Here is a 19,428-nt window from a genome sequence, read left to right as displayed (position 1 = left end):
AATTTGGCGCAAGTGTCCACGCTGCCAGGCTATTTTATAACTTGAGCACACATGCGCGCGTATGTTATAATGGCCGTGTACCTAGGAGCGGGCCGACGTATGCGTGCGAAAAGCAAGTCTTAAAATGCTTGTTCTGCATGATTGGCAGCCCGAGTGACAGACAAAGGCTAAGCAGTGGCTTTTATCACTGAAGAAACACTGTCCACTTTCCTTTTCAGTAAAGTTTTCCCTTCTCTCTTGTTCACCCTCTCCCTAGAATGCTTATTCATGGTGTGGGCCCCTCCCCACCCATCTTGCAATTGAGAGGATAAACCAGGGGATTGGGGATTCTAGGGTGGAGATGGGACTGTTGAGCTTTTTGTTCTTTCCACATTACTGCTCATATGTTCATTAGGGGGCCACTTAAAGATATGATAATTGTGACATTTTGACATGATTAGCATCCCTTTCAATTTGCATAGGATAATGCCAGCTCTGGGAAAAAGATGCCCCCCCCCGCTCCATCGCAGCCTCCATAAGCAGGAAGCACAGTGAACAGAAGGAGGAAGAGCACACCTCAACCTAAGGACCTGAGGAGTTCTGCCAAGGCCTTCCCCCTACACTAGAACCTAATAGCAGACCCAGGAGCCGGTGACAGATCCGCTACTACTAAGAATTGGGTTTTCTGGAGTGCCTATCCTATAAAAACGGGGTTCAAACATACAGGTCTTCATGGTCTGTAATAAACCATCATTGGAGTGGATGTCTCAGTAGCTTTTTCAGGGCAGAGAGAGCGCCTAAGAGCTTCTCATGGCAGAAGGCATTATTTGTTTCATTTGATTTTGTACCTGTTTATTTAAAAAAAGTTTTTACTCCTGCTTCCCTTTCATAGTGGTATATCAGAGTTTCCAAATTTCTTTCCCTATGAGCAGGGCCGGACTGAAACATGTTGATGCCCAAGGCTGGCTACTAATTCAGCACCTGCCTAGTAATTTGGGTGCCCCCCCCCCCCACCCCTCCCATGGCTGGTGCAGGGATATTATGTGCCCTAGGTGAACCTTATAGCCTTACACTCACACTCCCCCAGGCACACCCCCCTCCACATGCACACACATCCGCCCTCTTTACCTACACAGTTAAGAATTATGCATTTACAACAGATTTTATATGAATAAAGAACAATCAGTGTACACTTTCAAACATCACTTACATTATATTATATTTCCCTGCACTGCTGTGGTACCATCCAGAAATCCCTGCTAAAAAGACACTTGGAACCCATATGCTATTAGACCAATTGTAATGCATGTTGGGTGTGCGCTTGACCTTCAGAAAGCCATGAGTAAACCAAATTACAATTACAATGTAACAACCCTCCCATTATAAAACAGCACTAACTGCCAGCACTCAAACAGTAACAATCCTACCTATGAAACGGCAACACTGCAAATATAATACAGTACCAGCCCCTAAATACCAATATACCTCCAATTAAACCTTACCTCAGTCATATATGCAGAAAACAAACAGACCCTCACCAAATACAGACTAGAGCAACCTTAAAATATAAATAGATTCATACAGGGAAAAACTGAACTGGAAACCGCAACAAGCCAGGCTCTCTATGCAGTGCAACACTGGAAAAACAGAATCATCACTCTTCCTCAAACATCAAACAGTAAATCAAGAAATATAATAAATATTTAATCATAATAGTAAAAACTTACTAATAAAAGGAATATTTCAAAAACAGCTGATGAATAGAAGATCCAAAAATTAAAAATTGATATGCAGTTTTTTTTTTAAAAAGGGGCTGCATAAACAAGGGGAGAATTGTACATCCGTAGCGCTCAAATACATCAGGTGCCACAATTGCAACGGTGCTCAATACAGGTGTCCATTTTTATCCCACATCTGCCTGATTTCTTTATTTTTCTGAGGCTGCTAAAGTCGCCCATAGTTAAGCAGCCCTTGCTATGGGCTTCTAAATTGTGCAGCCATAAGAATTGTTTTTTTGTTTGTTTTTTTTTTAATTAAGCCAATATACATTTATTTTTCATCACTGGAAGCAGTCAATTTAAATGTCACAATGATACTAAGTAGGAAGACACAGAGAAGACCATATGTTTTTATTTCTCGTGAGCTCTTGACTCGCGAATTGACTTCTGACCTCTGGTGCTGGAGTTAAATTTGTTGCGAGGAAAAGTGTGCGTTAGGTGCCCAGCGATTTCCTGCATCGTGGGGCAATAGCTAATATCCTCATCCTCATGGAATTTACATGTGATGGGTGCTATTAGCTGCGCATTTGTTTGGGTGCACATTTTGGTCACGTTAATCTCCTTACTGCATCGGGTGCTAGTCTAGTACGTCCAAAACGCGCACCCAACCACGCGTAGGCCCGTGCAGTAGGCTGAGCGCAATTTGTTGCATCAGCCTTTCAGTGTTTCATCTGGAGACTGAAGCATTTCTACCCTTCCCACATAATACATCCCTCTAAGAGTTTAAATATGTTAGCAGATATAGCATTTGAAGCCATTCCCACTCGTACATTTCTTAAAACATATGGGTGGTTCCCTACACCTGAGTGTTTTGTAGATTTCTAGTTGTGTTATCCTAGTATAGAAAAACAGAGGATTTCTGACAGATCTTTTGCGGATTTATAATTCACATCATATACTTTTAATAGGAAAATATTATTGGACAGAATGATTCGGCTTTACATGGTACCTTTCATGCAAGCAAGATCTCAGCATATTTTATATCTATAATACTTTGCAAATATTTAAATAAACAATTCCTAGATAGAGATCAAGGTGACTTGTTCTGCATAACAATATTAAATGACAGCTTTTGAAGAGGAGAAGGAAACTCCTGTAATTGGATAAAGGTAGAGTGACCTGCCCAAGGGCACAATGGTTATCCCCGAAAAGGGGGAATTTGAAATCAGTTCTTGATTCTTAGTTCTCAGCTCTCCCTGTGACTGAACATCATTCAGTATACTCTATATACTTTCTTTCCCGCCCCACCTGCTAAATCCTTGTACTGCTAAGATGCTTAGTTGCACTAATTGGTCTCTGATCTCTAAAATGGTGAACCAAGGGCAGATGAATTGGTCTAGTTCTGTAGCTCCACATCACAGATGATCCAACCAACGAAGACTTTCCAAAGAGCTCACCAGACATATGAACTGGCTATGACCCTCTTCTGACACTTACTGGCACGGAAAACCAAAATGTAATCTGCTATTCCAATAAGAATCAAGGTTTGAACATTTTTGGCAGTGCTCACAAATTTTCTTAATATCTCTGTGGTGGAAGGTCAAATTTTGGTTACCAGCCCACATGAACTGATTCAGGTTTGCAAACTTTGCCAGGAACCTCAATTTGGATTGAAAGAGGAGAGTTAAGAATGTCAGTGTCCTACTTAAAAAAGTAAGGTGACATAAAATAGTTACTCATAATTCTGTTTTTATGTTTATTCTCTGAGGATTCATGCTATTTAGTTTAAATATTCTAAAATCTAGTTCCCCTCAAAATAAACTGAAATTACATTGACTATAGAAAGTCTACACCCCTTGAATATTTTTCACTCTTTTTTTTTTGTGTCAGTGCATTAAACTTGCATGCATTTAAATGAAGAATTTTTTTTCTACTTATCAACACACCATACTCCACACCTTTCAGAGTGAAAAATTCTTTATGGGGGAGAAAAAAAATATATATATCCAAAAACCACAATTGAAATACAATTAGATAAGTCTCCACCCTTCCCTTCCCAAATCAGCATTTGGTGGAAGCAGGTTTGGCAGCAGTTACAGATGTGAGTCTGTTGCACATCTGGATTTGACGATCCTCTTTATAAATCTATTCAAGCTCTGTCAAGTCCCTTGGAGATGGACAGCAATCTTCAAGTCATTCCACAGATTTTCAATTGAAATGAGATTGAGATCCTGGGTTTGTTTTTTTTTGACTGGGCCACAGTCCAGGTCATTCTTGCTCCTTATCCACTTTAATGTAGCTTTGGCTGTATACTTTGAGTCATCCCAGAGAACTTCAATCCCAATTTTAGCTTTCTTGAAGAGAATAGGTTTTTCTCAATGACTTTCCTATACTTTTCTTCATTCATTGTCCCTTCTGTCCTGACAAGTATCCAGTCTCTGGCCATGAGAAAAATTACTGTAACACAATACAGCCACCATCATGTTTCATAGCTGGGATGGTATTCTCTGGCTGATGTGCTGTTCTGTGTGTGTTTGCGCCAAACAAAACACTTTGCATTCAGGCCAATAAGTTCTATGTTAGTTTTGTCAGACCACAAAACGTCTTGCCTATTGCTATAGTATTCCTTTGCATACTTCAAACAGGATTCAAGATGGGCATTCTTCTTATCACCTTACCATTCGGGCCAGGTTTGTGGAATAATTGAAATATTGTTGTCACTGCAGTTTTGGCTAGGGAAGCCTGTAGCTTCTTTCCAAGTTGCCATTGGCTTCTTGGTTGCTCAGTCATCCAGTTTGGAGGAATGGCCTGATCTGGGCAGGATCTTGATGGTGCCATATACCTTCCACTTCTTAATAATTGTCTTGGCGGTGCTCCAAGAGATATCTAAGGACTTTGCAGTTCTTTCATACTTAGCCCCAGATCTGTGTTACCAGTACTTTTCCATAACTTTGTTCCAAAGCTCTTTGAACAGCTCGTTTGCTGCTCATGATTGGGCATTTGCTTTGAAATGTACTACCCAGCAGAGAGAACTAACCGGAGCTGCTGAATGTATCCTGTCATTATGCGATTCAATACATTGTAATCCGGTTGGGGCCAGTTCATTTGGTGTGTGCTTTTGAAGGCGATTTGTTGCTTTCAAGGAGACCCTTGATACTACTGGGAGACGGGAGTGGTAAGCTCGTACAATAGCCCTGGCGGCCAGCAGGGGTGGGAGGATTGGGGTCGGCTTGAGGAACTGGGAAGGGGGTGAGGGATGGAGGAGGGGGTTCACATGTGCATTTGGCCACACTTTCAGTAGCTGAAGAGGGGGGTTGTATTGCCTTCTCGAGCCTTTCGGTCTGCCAGGTTTTGAACATATTGGGGGGTTAGGGGTTAGTGCCTGTGGCCCCAACTTTAAAACAACTCAGGAAACAGGAATGGGGAAAGGTCCTGGATATCAGCTCAGACTTTTTTTTTTTTTTTAAATCCATCAGCGCTTATTGGGCTATGTATATTCATTGAATATAGCTGCTTCAGCTTAATGCTAACTTTACAATGAACTTGATATATTAAAACATAGGGGGTTATTTACTAAGCTGCAGTAGATGTTTATCATGTGATAAAATCCTGTTGCAGCAATATTGTGCATTTTAAATACCTTGCATTATTTTTCAAAAAATAATGTGGGTATTTAAATAAGCTGCTTTGCATGCATAAGCTTTGCACATGCATGCACAGTGGCTCATATATACCTAAATGTATGCAAATAAAATAATATAGGACCCCACTAACAAAGCATGCTGTATTATTACCTGGAAGGTTAGCTACAACTCTGGAGCTGTAGCTAACTTTCCCCTGGAACATCGGGATACTGATGTACATCCCAATGCTCCTAAAAGTGCCACACTGACTCAAAATACACCCCCTCCAGTGTGTGGCTCCCCTCCCAGGTGTCTTGTGAGACCCCCAGCATCTTGAGGTGGGTTGCAAGGCTCAAAGTTAAAAGAAGCTATGAAAGTTGTGTGGTGATGGTCCCTCCCCAGTACTCACCTTGACCCCTTAACCCTTAAATTCCCCTCCAGACAGTCCCCCTCCAGGACCCTCCAACCATCACCCTCCATCAAAGGCCTGCCTGCATTAAACCACCCTGGGCTTCCCCCACCCCAATAGCATCAGAGCCCCCCTCTCTCGCCTGACCAGTCCCCATTCTGGGGTAGTTTTTCGATGCCTGCTAGTCTGGTGGGGCCCAGAGTGCCTATCACATGTAAGGGCAAAGGCCAGGTGGCATCACTTAAAACATTGTGACTGGCCTGGGGCCTAGGGGGGCTCTCTGGGCTCCACTAGACTTCCTGATATCGAACAGGTACCTGGGAAGGGTCAGGGTCGGTTAGGAAAAGAATGATGGGTGCTCTTATGCCACTGGGGGGAGAGAAGGCTGAGAGGGCTTTGAATTGTGGGCTGATGGCTGGGAGGGGGGGGGGGAGGGGGATTGTTCCTTGATACTGATTGAGGGGGTAATGGCCAGGAGGAGCTTGATGGTTAAGAGGGCGGGGTGGGGACTGGGGGAGCAGCCATCACCAAGCAACTATGGCACCTTTTGTTTAACTTTAAGCCCCATGGTCCACCTCTAGAGGTGAGCGGGGGTCTCGCAGGACCTCTGGGTGGGGGACTAGTACACATTGGTGAGCTGGGCTTTAGGGTTAGTGTGGCCATTTAAAAAGATGATAGACCTGGGCAAAGTGGGCCGCCATTGTGCAATTTTTGTTACTTTTTCCCTGCAATAAGCAACCTCGGTATTTTTCCTCAGCCTGTGGTATTTTCTTCTCTACATAAAATGACCATGGCATACTAAATGACCCCCATAGTTGGTTGTATTTAAAGTTAACCAGCTAAAGGGGGCCTGATAAAATATCTGTTGTCCAAATTTTTGAATATTGATCTCCTAATAAACAGCAAATTCCAATCAAGCAAAAAATATCTACTATATAAAAAAATGGGGCATGTTTGACCAAACCATGAATTTTATGTTAGCCATGAAATTCACTATATATTTCTAAGAAGGCACTGTATCATTAATGATTTGTATGAAGTACTGACCCATCGGCAGCCCTATCCAGTTTATGACATCAAACTTGAATTTTGTATCATAGCTTCATGTTTTCTTTTTGTTGTGGTACTTCCCGGAGATGAAAAATGACCTGAACCTCATGACGTTTAATGACTTGAATCCAGGTCATCAGGAAAATATTAAGCTACTTTTACTTTTGCTTTCTTAAAAACTTGTATCTCACTATTAGTTGAGACCCGTATTCCTTATCTCCTTACAGAAGTTACGATCACAAGTGGCCCAGGGTGCAACAAGACAGAAATTAGTGGTGACTTCTCAAGCTTATTCTCTGTATTCTCGGGTAGATTTTCAAACAGCGCGATTTGGCGTACTTTTGTTGGCGCATCAGGCGCAAACAAAAGTACGCTGGATTTTAGTAGATACGCGCGTAGCCGCTAAAATCCTGGATCGGCACGCGCAAGGCTACCGATTCCGTATAGCCGGCGCGCGCCGAGCCGCGCAGCCTACCTCCGTTCCCTCCAAGGCCGCTCCGAAATTGGAGCGGCCTCGGAGGGATCTTTCTTTTGCCCTCCCCTCACCTTCCCCTCCCTTCCCCTACCTAACCCACCCCCCCTGCCCTGTCTAAAACCCCCCCTTACCTTTGTCGGGGGATTTACGCCTCCCGGAGGGAGACGTAAATCCCCGCGCGCCAGCGGACCGCTAGCGCGCCGGGACGCGACCTGGGGGCGGGTCCGGAGGGCGCGGCCACGCCCCCGGACTCGCCCCCGAAACGCTACGTCCCGCCCCGAAAACGCCGCACGGATCGGGCCCGCCCCCGACACGCCCCCCTCGGAAAACCCCGGGACTTACGCGAATCCCGGGGCTCTGCGCGCGCCGGTGCGCCTATGTAAAATAGGCGCACCGGCTCGCAGGGTCCTGCTCGCGTAAATCCGGGCGGATTTACGCGAGCAGGGCTCTTAAATCCGCCCCTCTGTGAATACATTGGAGACATTTTAAATTTGGAAATAAAAATAGAACCCACACGACCAAAACCCAGTCCTGCAAGCGAGGAATGAATGTTGCACAGCTGCTGCCCCTGTTCCCTCTAATTTTTGAAAGGCTAAAAGTTTCTTCTGTGCAATGTTTTATAAGTTGAGTTCAGATTTGTGCACTACAAGCCAGTATAATTCAAGTATAATCAGGATGTCTTGTGCACATTACGGGGGATGAATTTTAAAAGTCCGACACACACCAAAGCCGTGAGATATGCACAGAAGTTGGGCCGGCGCACATCACATGGATTTTAAAAGGCGCTCACGTACATGTGTTCTCCTGGTGCACACACAAAAATTATTTTTTTGAAAAAGGAGCAGGACATGGGTGTGGTCTGGGCGGGGTACAGGCATTCCTGGATTTAGGAATGAAACTAGCCCATAAATACTTAGGGCACTGGAGTCCCCTACTGGGTAACTTTACTTCTGCTATGGATGGCGTGGAAATCCTAAACAAAAAAAAAAACTAGGCTAATCAGTGGGGTTTTAAGGGTCGGGGCTAATAGGGTAAAAAGAAGGCTAATTAACAGTGTGAGGGGTTAGGAAATCCTATCCTTTCCCTGGGCAAACTGGGGAAACTGGTAATTGCTTCGGCACATGTGGCTACTAAAATCACTCCACTTACGCAGTAAAGGTTGTATTTGCATGCACATGCGTGCATCCACATAAAATTGTGCGCACATGTACACCCGACCAGCTTATTTTATACTATTAGTACATATTCACGTGTATGTTATAAATTGGCCGCGTCCTTTGGCGTGACCTGGCATGTGCACGTACATGTGCGCCTGCGCGCCAGTATCAAAGTTACCGTCCCTGTTTGCTATGTGCACGCATGCACACGTGCATAGTTTAGAGGGAACAGTGGCTATTGGCTAATCTCAGTTTGAATGTAAGAAACAAAAAAAAAATGCAGAAAAATCCAGTGATGTGATCAGACATGCAACAGTTTGCCCTGTCATGATAGTATAGCTTCAAGCATCAGTGCTGACCTGCTACTGATAAATCTCAGCCATCAGATAGATCTATGAAGCTGAGATAGGCAATTCCAGTCCTCGAGTGCTGCAAACTGGTCAGGTTTTCAGGATATCTCTAATGAATATGCATGGAAGTGGTTTGCATACAACTGAGGCAGTATACATGCAAATCTTTTCCATGCATATTCATTAAGAAAAGCCTGAGAACCTGATGGGTTTGCGACCCTCGAGGACCGGAATTGCCCACCCCTGCTGTAGAGAAATCTGGTATGAAGAGTTGAATTCTTGAATTTCACCCATTGTAAGGCCACAGTTGATGGTTTCTCACCAGAAGCGCGTACCTTTTGCTTGTGTGGTAACATTCAGCTACTCTTGACTCTCAGGTGGTGGTGTCGACAACAGTGAACGTAGATGGACATGTCCTGGCAGTATCTGACAACATGTTTGTCCACAATAATTCCAAGCATGGGCGGAGGGCACGACGTCTTGACCCCTCTGAAGGTATGCTTTTTACAACTGCATGCTTAAGGATGTGGAGTAAAGCAGAAAGAGGGCGCAGTGAGTGTCTGCGCTTGGTTTTGGTTTTTTTTATGTCTATATGAATTAGCTTTGCACTTGATTGTTGTAGGGAATTTTGAAGTTCAGGATTCAGGTGCATAGGCAGAGCTATGTGAGGAAGTGCTGTTTTGTGCATAAATCCAGTTGCCCTGCTGATAATGTCAACCAAGCGATCATCCCGCATTCACCCCATGAGTTGGCAGGGGTGTTGCCTGTAGGGATGTGCTTTCATTGAAAATGAAACAGGAGATCTCAACAAAATTTCCCGTTTTGATTCCTTTCATTTTTAAAATGAAAGAAAACCAAACAAAAATGTGTTTTCATTTTCTTTAAAAATGCCCCATCTCTGCCCCACCCCTGCAGCTCTCCTCCCCAGTACCTTACCCCAACCGTCAGCTCCAAATAGGGTATGGGGTAGGAGCGATACCCACTCGCTCCCATTTTTATTGCTGTTATTTTTCAAAATGGTGGCAGAAACCTGAGGCTGGCACCATATTACTGTATGATTTGTACAGCAAAATCTTACTTATCTTGCCAGAGGTTGACATCAAGTAGGGTGCTTGTAGATCTGTATCCAATGGAAATAAATATTGTGGCTGGCGCTCCTGATCTCCACTGATGAGCTATCAGATGATACTAGGTGTTTGAAACTGAGTCTGGACATGGTGGCTGCAAAGACCACAGACTCTTAAGAAAGATCCTGTGGGCGTTGGCTTTGAGGGCAGTCAGGTCTCCTCCCTATGATCCGATGTATGCTTGATCATAGACTGGAACAGGCTTGCTATCATTGAAACAATGGCTTTGTCCTTTCCTGAGTTGCTTTCTGGTCTGCAGATTTCTTCTTGTGTCCTCTTCTAATTCAGTTTAGCCATTTGTGGTTTCTAAGCGTGGATGGCTGCTGGAATATGGGCTGACTTGAGTCTCAGAGACAGACCTTGGTGTATCTCAGCTTGTTATGAGATTCAGGTTCACATTCAGATAACTGTATTGACATGATGATTTTACATGTATTGCCAAAGTAATATGAAGCATACATTGTGTCTCCAAAATGCCTTGCTGCCAACAGCCCTTTCCCTGCCACTGCCTCATCTTTTCAGAATGGCAGGGTTGTGCCATAAATGGCTCAAGTGGATTGCATCAGAACTGCATATGAAGAAAGTTTGTAGGATGCCTATATACTTTATGTATCCTCTAACTAATGCATTGAGTACTTCCCTTTCATGCATTCTAAAACTCATCAACAATTTAGTACATCTGAGGCAAGCTGTGAATTGCACTTGCATTTAGAACTGTATCAGAATCTTGGCACCATTTTCACACTCACCTTTGGGAATATTGTTACGAGCTTAAGATGAACCAGTTGGGAAAATGACATGGCATTGTGGTGTCCAGGCACATATTAGCCAAGGGCAGCAGAAGGAGAACATTCAGAAGATTCACATCATGGGAGGGTTTGACCCATGGCCATTTGTACTTGTTTGCACTCAGCATAAAAGAACCCTGTGCCAGTGCATCAGTGTCAGAAGCACAGAGCTGATAGTTCCCTGTTCAATAATAACATCCTCTGAGATCCCATCAGACTCTTTACCTGACAAATGTTTTCTTATCCTTTTCTGTATTGTCTTTTTCTTCCTTCTTTCCCTTGTCCCTTTCTCCTTCCTGGTTGCCTCCCTGTATCGTCCCCACCAATTGCCATTCGGGTACTAACTTCTCGATTCACATTTTCCTTCTTTCCCACTCTGTCTGAAGCAGCCACGCCATGCATCAAAGCGATTAGTCCAAGTGAAGGCTGGACCACGGGAGGCGCTACTGTCATTGTTATAGGTGACAACTTCTTTGATGGATTGCAGGTTGTCTTTGGCACCATGCTGGTGTGGAGTGAGGTAGGTCTAAGCACGTTTCACTGCCACTGTCATCTATCTGCTGACTTTACCTCCTGTCCTGCTCTTTCCAGAATGCATAGGCAGCCGCTCTGCCCACAACACACTTGCAGAAACTTGCTGTTCTGAACTTTTTATAATTCAGGAAAAGGGTGAAAATCAGAGTCTGAGCAACAATTGCTTACCTACTTATTTTAATTCCTTATATCAACCAGCAGAGGAAGAAGCAGGAGAGACTAGAGAGAGAAGCAGAGAAGAGACTCAAGACAGACACACATCTGACCGACATCAGGAGACTAGAATCAGAAGCAGAGGAGAGCCGAGGCATGAGAGTTAGATACAAGTCGAGCAGAGAGAAGATTAGAGACTGAAGCAGTGGTTGTAGTACTAGTAATAGACAGGTTTTTGGGCTAAGTAGCTAAACATGGGGAGGAAAAAATTAAAAGCCATTTCCCTGGGCAATGTGTCATTTTACTTGCAGAAATAGCTGTTTGATTATTGCTAACTCTCTGCAAGGATAAAAGTAAATGCATATGGCAACAACAACAGTACTTTTATTTGTGCATTTCTGTAGGCATTCTCGAGTCAGGGTTAGATTGGGAAAGGCAACTACGTGCGTAGTTTGGCTTTAAAAAAATTATCGCACAAGAAGCAGGTGCAAATTTGTGCATGTACTTTTGAGGAGGGTGGAAAATCCTGCAGGTAAAAACTACCTGTGGGGTTTGCCAGACCATGGGTAGTTTATTATGTACCCCATAGTTAAACATTGATTTTTTTAAAAGACATAAAAAGTAACATAGGTAATTGTACCAAATTTAAATCAACTACTAAAGATGTTAAAGTACAATACAGTTGTAATGAATTAAACTTCTGAGAACCAGTAACTTTGAAAGCGATAGAAAAGACTTGCTAAAAAGAGCTCACCACACAGTAAATAATCCTGGATAGTGGGTTGTCCGGTGTTTGGCCAGCCACGTGGAAATGACTGACCGGCACTCTTGAAACAAGGACAAGTGAATGAAGCTGAGGCAGGAGGCTGGAGCCAGAAGCATTAGAGAGAGGAAGCTGGATGTTAGAGCCGAAATATGGAAAACGGAAGCAGAAGACAGTGGGGCAAGAGTAGGTGAGCGACGAGCAAGTTTAGAGGCAGGAAACTCAAGTTACTTTGAGAAGAGAACCAAATGTTGTCTGAGGCAGGAGAAGGAACTCTGAAAGAAAGCACTTTTTTGCTTTCAAGAAACGTGTCGCGTGGCCATCCCAGCCCTGACTTCTTAAAATCCAAGTCACCTTTTATTCTCTCCTTTCGCAGCTAATCACTCCCCATGCCATCCGCGTGCAGACACCTCCCCGACACATCCCCGGCGTGGTAGAAGTGACGCTGTCCTACAAGTCCAAGCAGTTTTGCAAGGGAGCGCCGGGACGCTTCATCTACACAGGTAAGGGAAGGTGCCTCCTGCTGGGGAGCTTCAGGGAGCTGCAAGGTGTGCCAGATTTGGAAGTGTGAGGTAGGGGAGGCTAAACAAGGCATAGTGAGTTTCACACTATGAAATGACATTGATGTATGCTATTGCTTCATACACATTTAAATACTTAAATGTAAAGTATTAACCGTGCTTAAAACTTTTATAAAAAAAAAAAAAAAGAAAAAAACCCCACTTTCTTTTGGTCTTGTGCCTTTTCTCCATCCATTGCTTTTGCTATCAAATTAAGACATTTTGGAGCTTGCCTTCTGTCAGTACTAGGTCACTACTAATTAATAAACAGTCCAACCCGGGGAAGATTATGCTGAAAAACTGAGCACAGGGGTAATCAAAGTGCTCACAGCGGTTTTGGGTATGAAGGGTCCCTTGGTTCATACACACAGTTAGAGTGGATTGCCGTTTATAGTATATAAGTACTGAGTCACTGTGTGATAAGACTGCTTTAGCTGTCCAGAGGGCACTATGGAGGACAGGAGGTCAGGCCGCATAACTTCAGCACCTGGAAAGCAAAGTACATTCATGTTTCTGGATGTGTGCTGTGGCTACGACTTTTTCACTAGGGCCACAGCATCCATAAATACTGGAGAAATCTGTGAAAATTCTCCAGAAGATCTCAATAAAGTATTCCTGCGGACCGTTCAAAGAAACACATATGGAAAGTGCTTCTGAGAATCCCAGCCACACAAAACCCCACAGTGGCATTAGTGCTGTTGCAGTATTCATTGCTAATGTACCCTTTCCAGTGCCTTTTCAGCCAGGCTAAAGCTTCACTTGCTCAGCTGCTCTCGGTCATTCAGCAGGTTTGCTATGGCTTGCCACAGAATCCTGATGCAGCTCCGCTGGCTTCACAGGATCCAATTGTTGAAAAAACCGTAGGACGTAGCCAATTGCTAAGGACTTAGCTTGGGGAGTAGGGCATCCACAGAGATGAGGGAGGACATTCTCTCAAGCTCTTATGGGTATCTGAAATGTATCAAAGGATTACAATTTTAGTTCTCTTTTTCCCCAAATTCTCTAGCTTTCACCAACTCAGTGGTGCCGCTTAAACATTAGAGCATCTTTATATTACTGCCAGGAAGCTTCTTGTGTTGCTGAGGCCTTTCAACCAAAGGATCGATACTGCCTTCCATAGAAAACAAAAACAGCAACATCCAGTGTGCATGCATGAGGCTAGCTTCTGATAGATAATGTTACAAGAAAAGCTCTCCCCATCATTGAATTGTTACAGCTTATTGGAAGTGCAAAATTTATCCTGATAAACAGGAGAGTCTTTTTCAGTGAAGAATGAAAATGCAGACTCCTGCAACATGGGGCACACAAGCCAATGTTTATTTATTTATTTTAAATTCTTATATACTGACATTCCTGTAAAGTATACAGATCACACCGGTTGTCTTATTTAGCAAAATTACAGAAATTCTATCATGCTCTCACACAACCTCTTCCATTCCCCTCAAACCTTTATCGTGCCTAATGGGTGGAACAGCAGACTGAGTACCAGGGAAGCCAGGGTTCGAATCCCGCTGAAGCTCCTTATGACCTTAAGCGCCCTCTGTTGCCTATTCTGTGTCGACGGGAGAAATGCTTAGTAACCAGCCCTCTTAGATTGAAAGCCCCCCCTGGGGATAGAGAAATTCCAGTGGTACCCGAATAAATATAACTCTCCTTGACCTACCGGTGAAAAGGAGTGAGTTACATCTAAATAAATACATATCACAAGCTAGGAAAGTTGTCACCTGCACCAGAATGGAGACTAATGGCAGTCCTATTAGCTGTATGTAATCCCCCGCTGGGGCTCTGATGCAAAAGTCTCTGGGGGTTCAAAAAATCTAATCTGGTCAAGCAGGCCCACAGAGGCAAGAGCTGGGTTTCTTATGCCGGAGAGGGAAAGCATCACGAAACCCTTCTTTCCTCCTCTTACTGCGCACCCGGCAAACGTAATTTCTTCGAGCCAACTCCTCTGTTGATGGACAGAGGCCTCTCATGAACCCACAGCTTGGGATTCAGGACGGTCTCACTCAAAAGTATCTTCAAACAAGGAAACTTTAATTTTCCCATTCTGGTGTTCCCAGCAGTTAGAAAATAACAAATCTTTAAAAAATTCACTGATCACGTTCGGGTTGTGCAGCAAAGAGCTTGTTTAGTTATTTATGATTTATTTTATTTGTTGAGTTTGCTCACGTCTTGTCGCCGGTAGCTCAAGGTGAGTCGCAATGACAACAAAATACTCTTCCTCTAAGGATTCCCCCTATCACACAGCATTATCTCTTTCCCTTCTCTTCCTTTAGCATAGCAATTAAAGAATTAGGCCTTCTTCTTCAACAAGAAATGATTTTCAGTGCTCACAATCCTCCTACAACTCCTCCCCTCTGGCCCTGCCCAGGAGGTTACTTTTGCAATCCATGCTGGATACTGGCCTGCACCCGAATGTTCAGCTACGTCTAAAGAGAAACAAATTAAATAAAACCTCTGCTATAACGCACTAACGTTAACTCCACAAGTAGAGGTTCATTGACATCCCCTAGAATTTCTCCATGAACACATTTCTAGTGTCCAGAGCCTAATTTATTGCCTCGTCGCCCATATTTTACTTGTCACTTGTATGAGAAATGCACTAAACCTTTTCAGTTTTCGCTATTGCATTTCTAAACTGTTATGAAAGGTACTGGAGATTAGGCCCTCCCTGAGACTGAGGCGTGTGGCTCTGCATGTAGATCGGCTTCCCCTCAGGCAGCTTGACGCCAGGATTACTGGTCTTCCCCTTGCACTCCCGCTGCTAGGGGTCTTTTCTGCTTGTGCCATGGCTACTTGAATTCCGAATTGTTTTTGCCCTCAGCACCTCCAGTGAGAGGTTGTTCCACACATCCATTGCCCTTTCATAAAGAAATGCTTCCTTGCACTACTCTTGAGGCTGCCCCCTTCCAGCCCTTATAGCATGATTCTGTCATTAGCTGAAGACTCTGGGGTTGGTTCCACTTCTCCTCATGGTGCATTCCAGAGCTGGAATTAAATAAAGATCCCCACAGGCAATAGAAGAGATGGACGTTAGCAGGGATCTCACATGTAGAACTGATTGAAGGGTGCAGCAGGGAGGGAGGTCGACTCTATCCCCCCAAATTTATCGAAAGTACGGCAGGGGAGGAATCCCCCCTCTGACTCGTTTCTGCTCAGATCCTCTCTTTTCTGGCCACCCCACCTCTTCCCTGAGTTGCCCTGGTACTTGTCCTGTAGATTGGCAGTGTCAGCCCTGGAGCCCCAGCAGCAGCAACTCCAAACTAAAAATTCAGCTCGAGACTGCCTGTGGTTGCCCTTCACGCTCTCACAGGCCTGTTGAGACCCTGCCACTTCCTCCCATGCAGGCTTCTTGTAATCATGGAAATGTGTAGGGGGCAGGGCAGCAGCAGGGCCTGTGAGAGCACAACTGGCAGCTGCAGGAGGCCCCATGCTGATTTTTTAAAGTTGTTACTGCCCTTACAGTATTGGAATCACCCCCATAGGCATGGATGGCTACATGGCAGTGACGGCAATGCTCTGGAAACTATTAAAATGTACACCAGAGGCAGTTACTTACCTATGTTACCTAACTTACCTATGCCTAAAATCAGGCATAGGTGTGTTGTGTACTATGTTAAACACCCTGACAATTCCAGCATGGCCATATGGACCTTGTTTCTGGTGTAAAACATGGATTGCTCTTCATGGTCACCATGCAATGTGGCCTGCACAATTACTGTCATTCATTTATTGAACGCTTCCAACAATGTGTGACCCAAGAATGTTAAGTACTAAGGGGTAGATTTTTAAAGTTATGCGCAGGTGTAGATTTGTTCGTGCAACCCGGCGCGAACAAATCTACACTCAATTTTATAACATGTGCGCACCTCGGAGCGGCCTCGGAGGGAAGTTTTTTTCCGGCCACCCCCCCCCCCACCTTCCCCTCCCTTCCCCTACTTAACCCACCCCCCAGCCCTAACTAAATCCCCCCCCACCTTTGTTAAGAAAGTTACGCCTGCCCGAGGCAGGTGTAACTTGCACACGCCAGCGGGCTGCCAGCGCACCATTCCCTAGCCCGGGGGCTGGTTCGGAGGCCTCGGCCATGCCCCCGGAACACCCCGGGCCGGCACCATGCCCACGGCCTCACCCCGGAACACCCCGAATGCCGCGCTGCCCCCGACACCCCCCCCCCCCAAGCAAAGCCCCGGGATTTCTGCATATCCCGGGGCTTTGCACACACCGGCATGCAAGTCCCTTGTGCATGTAAATCCGGCTGGATTTACGCATGCAGGGCTTTTAAAATCTGCCCCTAAGCGTGCAGCAAAAATGTTGAGATAAAAGAAATGTACTGCCAAGTACAAAAGAGAAAACGAAGAGATCACTAGGGAAATTATGAGAAAATAGGAATGTGTATTTGATTCATTTTCATTTTTTAGAGCACACTAATTATTTTAGTGAGCACTAAATCAAAATAATGCACACTAAATAAGATTAAGTGTGAATGCTCACTATTTTAGTACTAAATAAAATGAAAATTAAACAAAAACTGAAAAAACTCCAAAACGAATAGAAAAAACCCCAAAACGAACTAAAAAAAACACCCAAATGTTTTCCAGCTGCACATTCCTATTAAAAAAGTAGGTTGGTCTTTATTTCTTTTTTTCAAGTGGCTCATGGCTGGAGCATGGCTCATATTGACTGGCAGGCAAAGCAAAAGAGTGAGGGAGTAAAAAGAAATAGCATGAAGAAAGAATGTGACTATTTGGGTGGGTGGCCTGAACCTGAGAATTTCTTGTATAAGAAAACAGACTGCACATCTTCTATCTCCGTGTCGTATTCATGAAATGCAGCTATTTGATGAGGTTTCTCCCCCCCCCTTTAATCCTGTAGGACTGCATAATTTTTTCTATTGATGTGGCTCTCTGACTTCTGTAATTGTGAGTGCTCCAAAACCTAAAACTTTTCCTCCCTTGCCTCTCCTTGTCCTCTTGCTACTCTCCCTTTTCCTTTTTTCCTGGGGGAATGTTCATTTCTTCTTCCTTTTGTTAACTATGATGGCTGGACACACTGAGCGAGTTAACCTGCCTTCACTTTGTCAATCTCAGTTTAAAGTTCATGAATTTTCAATGAACATTGATCCGGTAGTGAAGAGACCTGGCCATGGAAAAGAGGAGAAGGGGAAGGGGGAGGCGAGGGAGTGGAACTTGAGGATGGAGATGGCAGGGAGGGATGGATAATGGATGATTGATATTGTCCCCGCTACAGCTTTGAGATTGTAATTTCCAGACTCTTTGGCTTCTCTTACTGATGAAATATGGACAAAGCAAAGCCATGGTGAATCAATACAGTTTGTGTTTATATGTTCATTGCATAGGGATCTAGGGAAAGGCAAGGTGATACATATGCCTGAGTGGGGAAGAGATGATGGATATCTCTGTGTGGTTCTGTTGTGTGTGGCCATGTGTAAGAATGAGAAGATAAGTGGCTTTCTCCTGGGCACATATATAGTGTTATTGTTGTGTACCATGACGTGTGTTGTGTGCACTTGTATATATAGTTTTCGTTTTGCTCTATTTTCTGTGGATGATCTCTGTGTGTATATGTGTATTCTATCAGTGATGTGTTTTCTGTATGTTTACCTCTGTGAATAGTCTATGTATGTATATTTTGATAGTTCTTTTGTGTTGGATAGTTTCTAAGCTTCTTTTCTGACCGATTTTGTGTCTTGAACTGTATGTGCCTTGCGCTCTGTCTGTATAATTTAGGGCACATATTGAGGTCCATTTTCAAACCCTGGCGCGCGTAAAAGCCTGGGGTTTACGCGCGTGGCCGGGCCTTACGCGTGCCGGGCCAATTTTCAAACGGCTCGGCCACACGTGTATGTCCCGGGGCTTAAAAAAGGGCGGTCCAGGGTGGGGCGGGACTAGAGACGCCTGGCACAGCGGCCATTTGCCGCTGCGCCGAGGAATCGCACGCCTGCAGGGTGCCGGTGTGTGCAACTTGCTCCTGCTCCAAGGCAGGAGCAAAAAGTGAGATATAAAAAATCAGGCTAGTTAGGATAGGTATAGGGGGAGGGCAGGATAGGGGAAGGGAGGTTAGGCTAGGGGGTTGGGAGCTGGGGAAGGCCCCGATGCGTCACTGTGCGTAATTGCTTATTTCTACCCCCACCTTGCGCGCGCGCGCGCGTAAGTTCTGAAAATCTACCCCATTGTGGCTTTGTGTGTGCATATTCTGGAATGTACCTGCCTGCATATTCTAGTACAGTTTTCACAATGTTCTGATCTTTTTTACTCACCTGTGAACTCATTGTCCCAGAAGCACACCCAGGGGACTCTGGGGGGACCTTTCACCCCAGCTCGAGGACTGGAGGGGGCAACTACTCTGAGGGTCTCACTGTCACGTCCACTCATTGGCTTGCAGGAATTACAAGAACAATATATCAGCTGTCTTCCTTCCCTCCCTGGGCCTGATTGCACTACCTGAACTGACAGGTCTCCTGCGCCAGGACACCCTTGCTGCAGCTGGAGTCATAGGGCTAGCACCTTTCTAGTAATTTTTGAATGGATGATTTGTACATGTGATTACATGAATGATATTGAGTTAGAATGAGTCTGCTGGGGCTGTAGAAATGATAGGGACAAGGCAGATACATGCGGACAGATTAGGGCTTGCAGTTCTCCCCTAACATACTGAACATACATTTTATATATATATATGTATTTCAGTTGTTTCTGTCACTAAGAAATGTGTTCATGGACCA

The 19,428-nt window shown here is 44.5% G+C and overlaps 1 protein-coding gene across 5 annotated transcripts in view; it reads left to right on the top strand.

Moving 5' to 3' along the window:
* The window catches only part of EBF4 (EBF family member 4), a 449,896-nt gene that overhangs the window by 311,586 nt on the left and 118,882 nt on the right, over nt 1–19,428 (top strand). For 3 of the 5 annotated variants that reach the window (XM_029594978.1, XM_029594997.1, XM_029594963.1), the window contains exons 9-11: nt 9,139–9,256; nt 11,063–11,196; nt 12,503–12,629. In XM_029594978.1, coding sequence (XP_029450838.1) covers nt 9,139–9,256; nt 11,063–11,196; nt 12,503–12,629 — 379 coding nt within the window. The remainder of the gene's footprint in view (nt 1–9,138; nt 9,257–11,062; nt 11,197–12,502; nt 12,630–19,428) is intronic. The other 2 variants (XM_029594987.1, XM_029594972.1) reach the window with 1 other exon arrangement.

Source organism: Rhinatrema bivittatum, chromosome 1 (assembly GCF_901001135.1).
Source record: "Rhinatrema bivittatum chromosome 1, aRhiBiv1.1, whole genome shotgun sequence".
In the NCBI taxonomy this organism is placed as follows: Eukaryota; Metazoa; Chordata; class Amphibia; order Gymnophiona; family Rhinatrematidae; genus Rhinatrema; species Rhinatrema bivittatum.
Note: the sequence above shows the minus strand (reverse complement) of the source record. Positions and strands in the feature narration are given on the sequence as shown.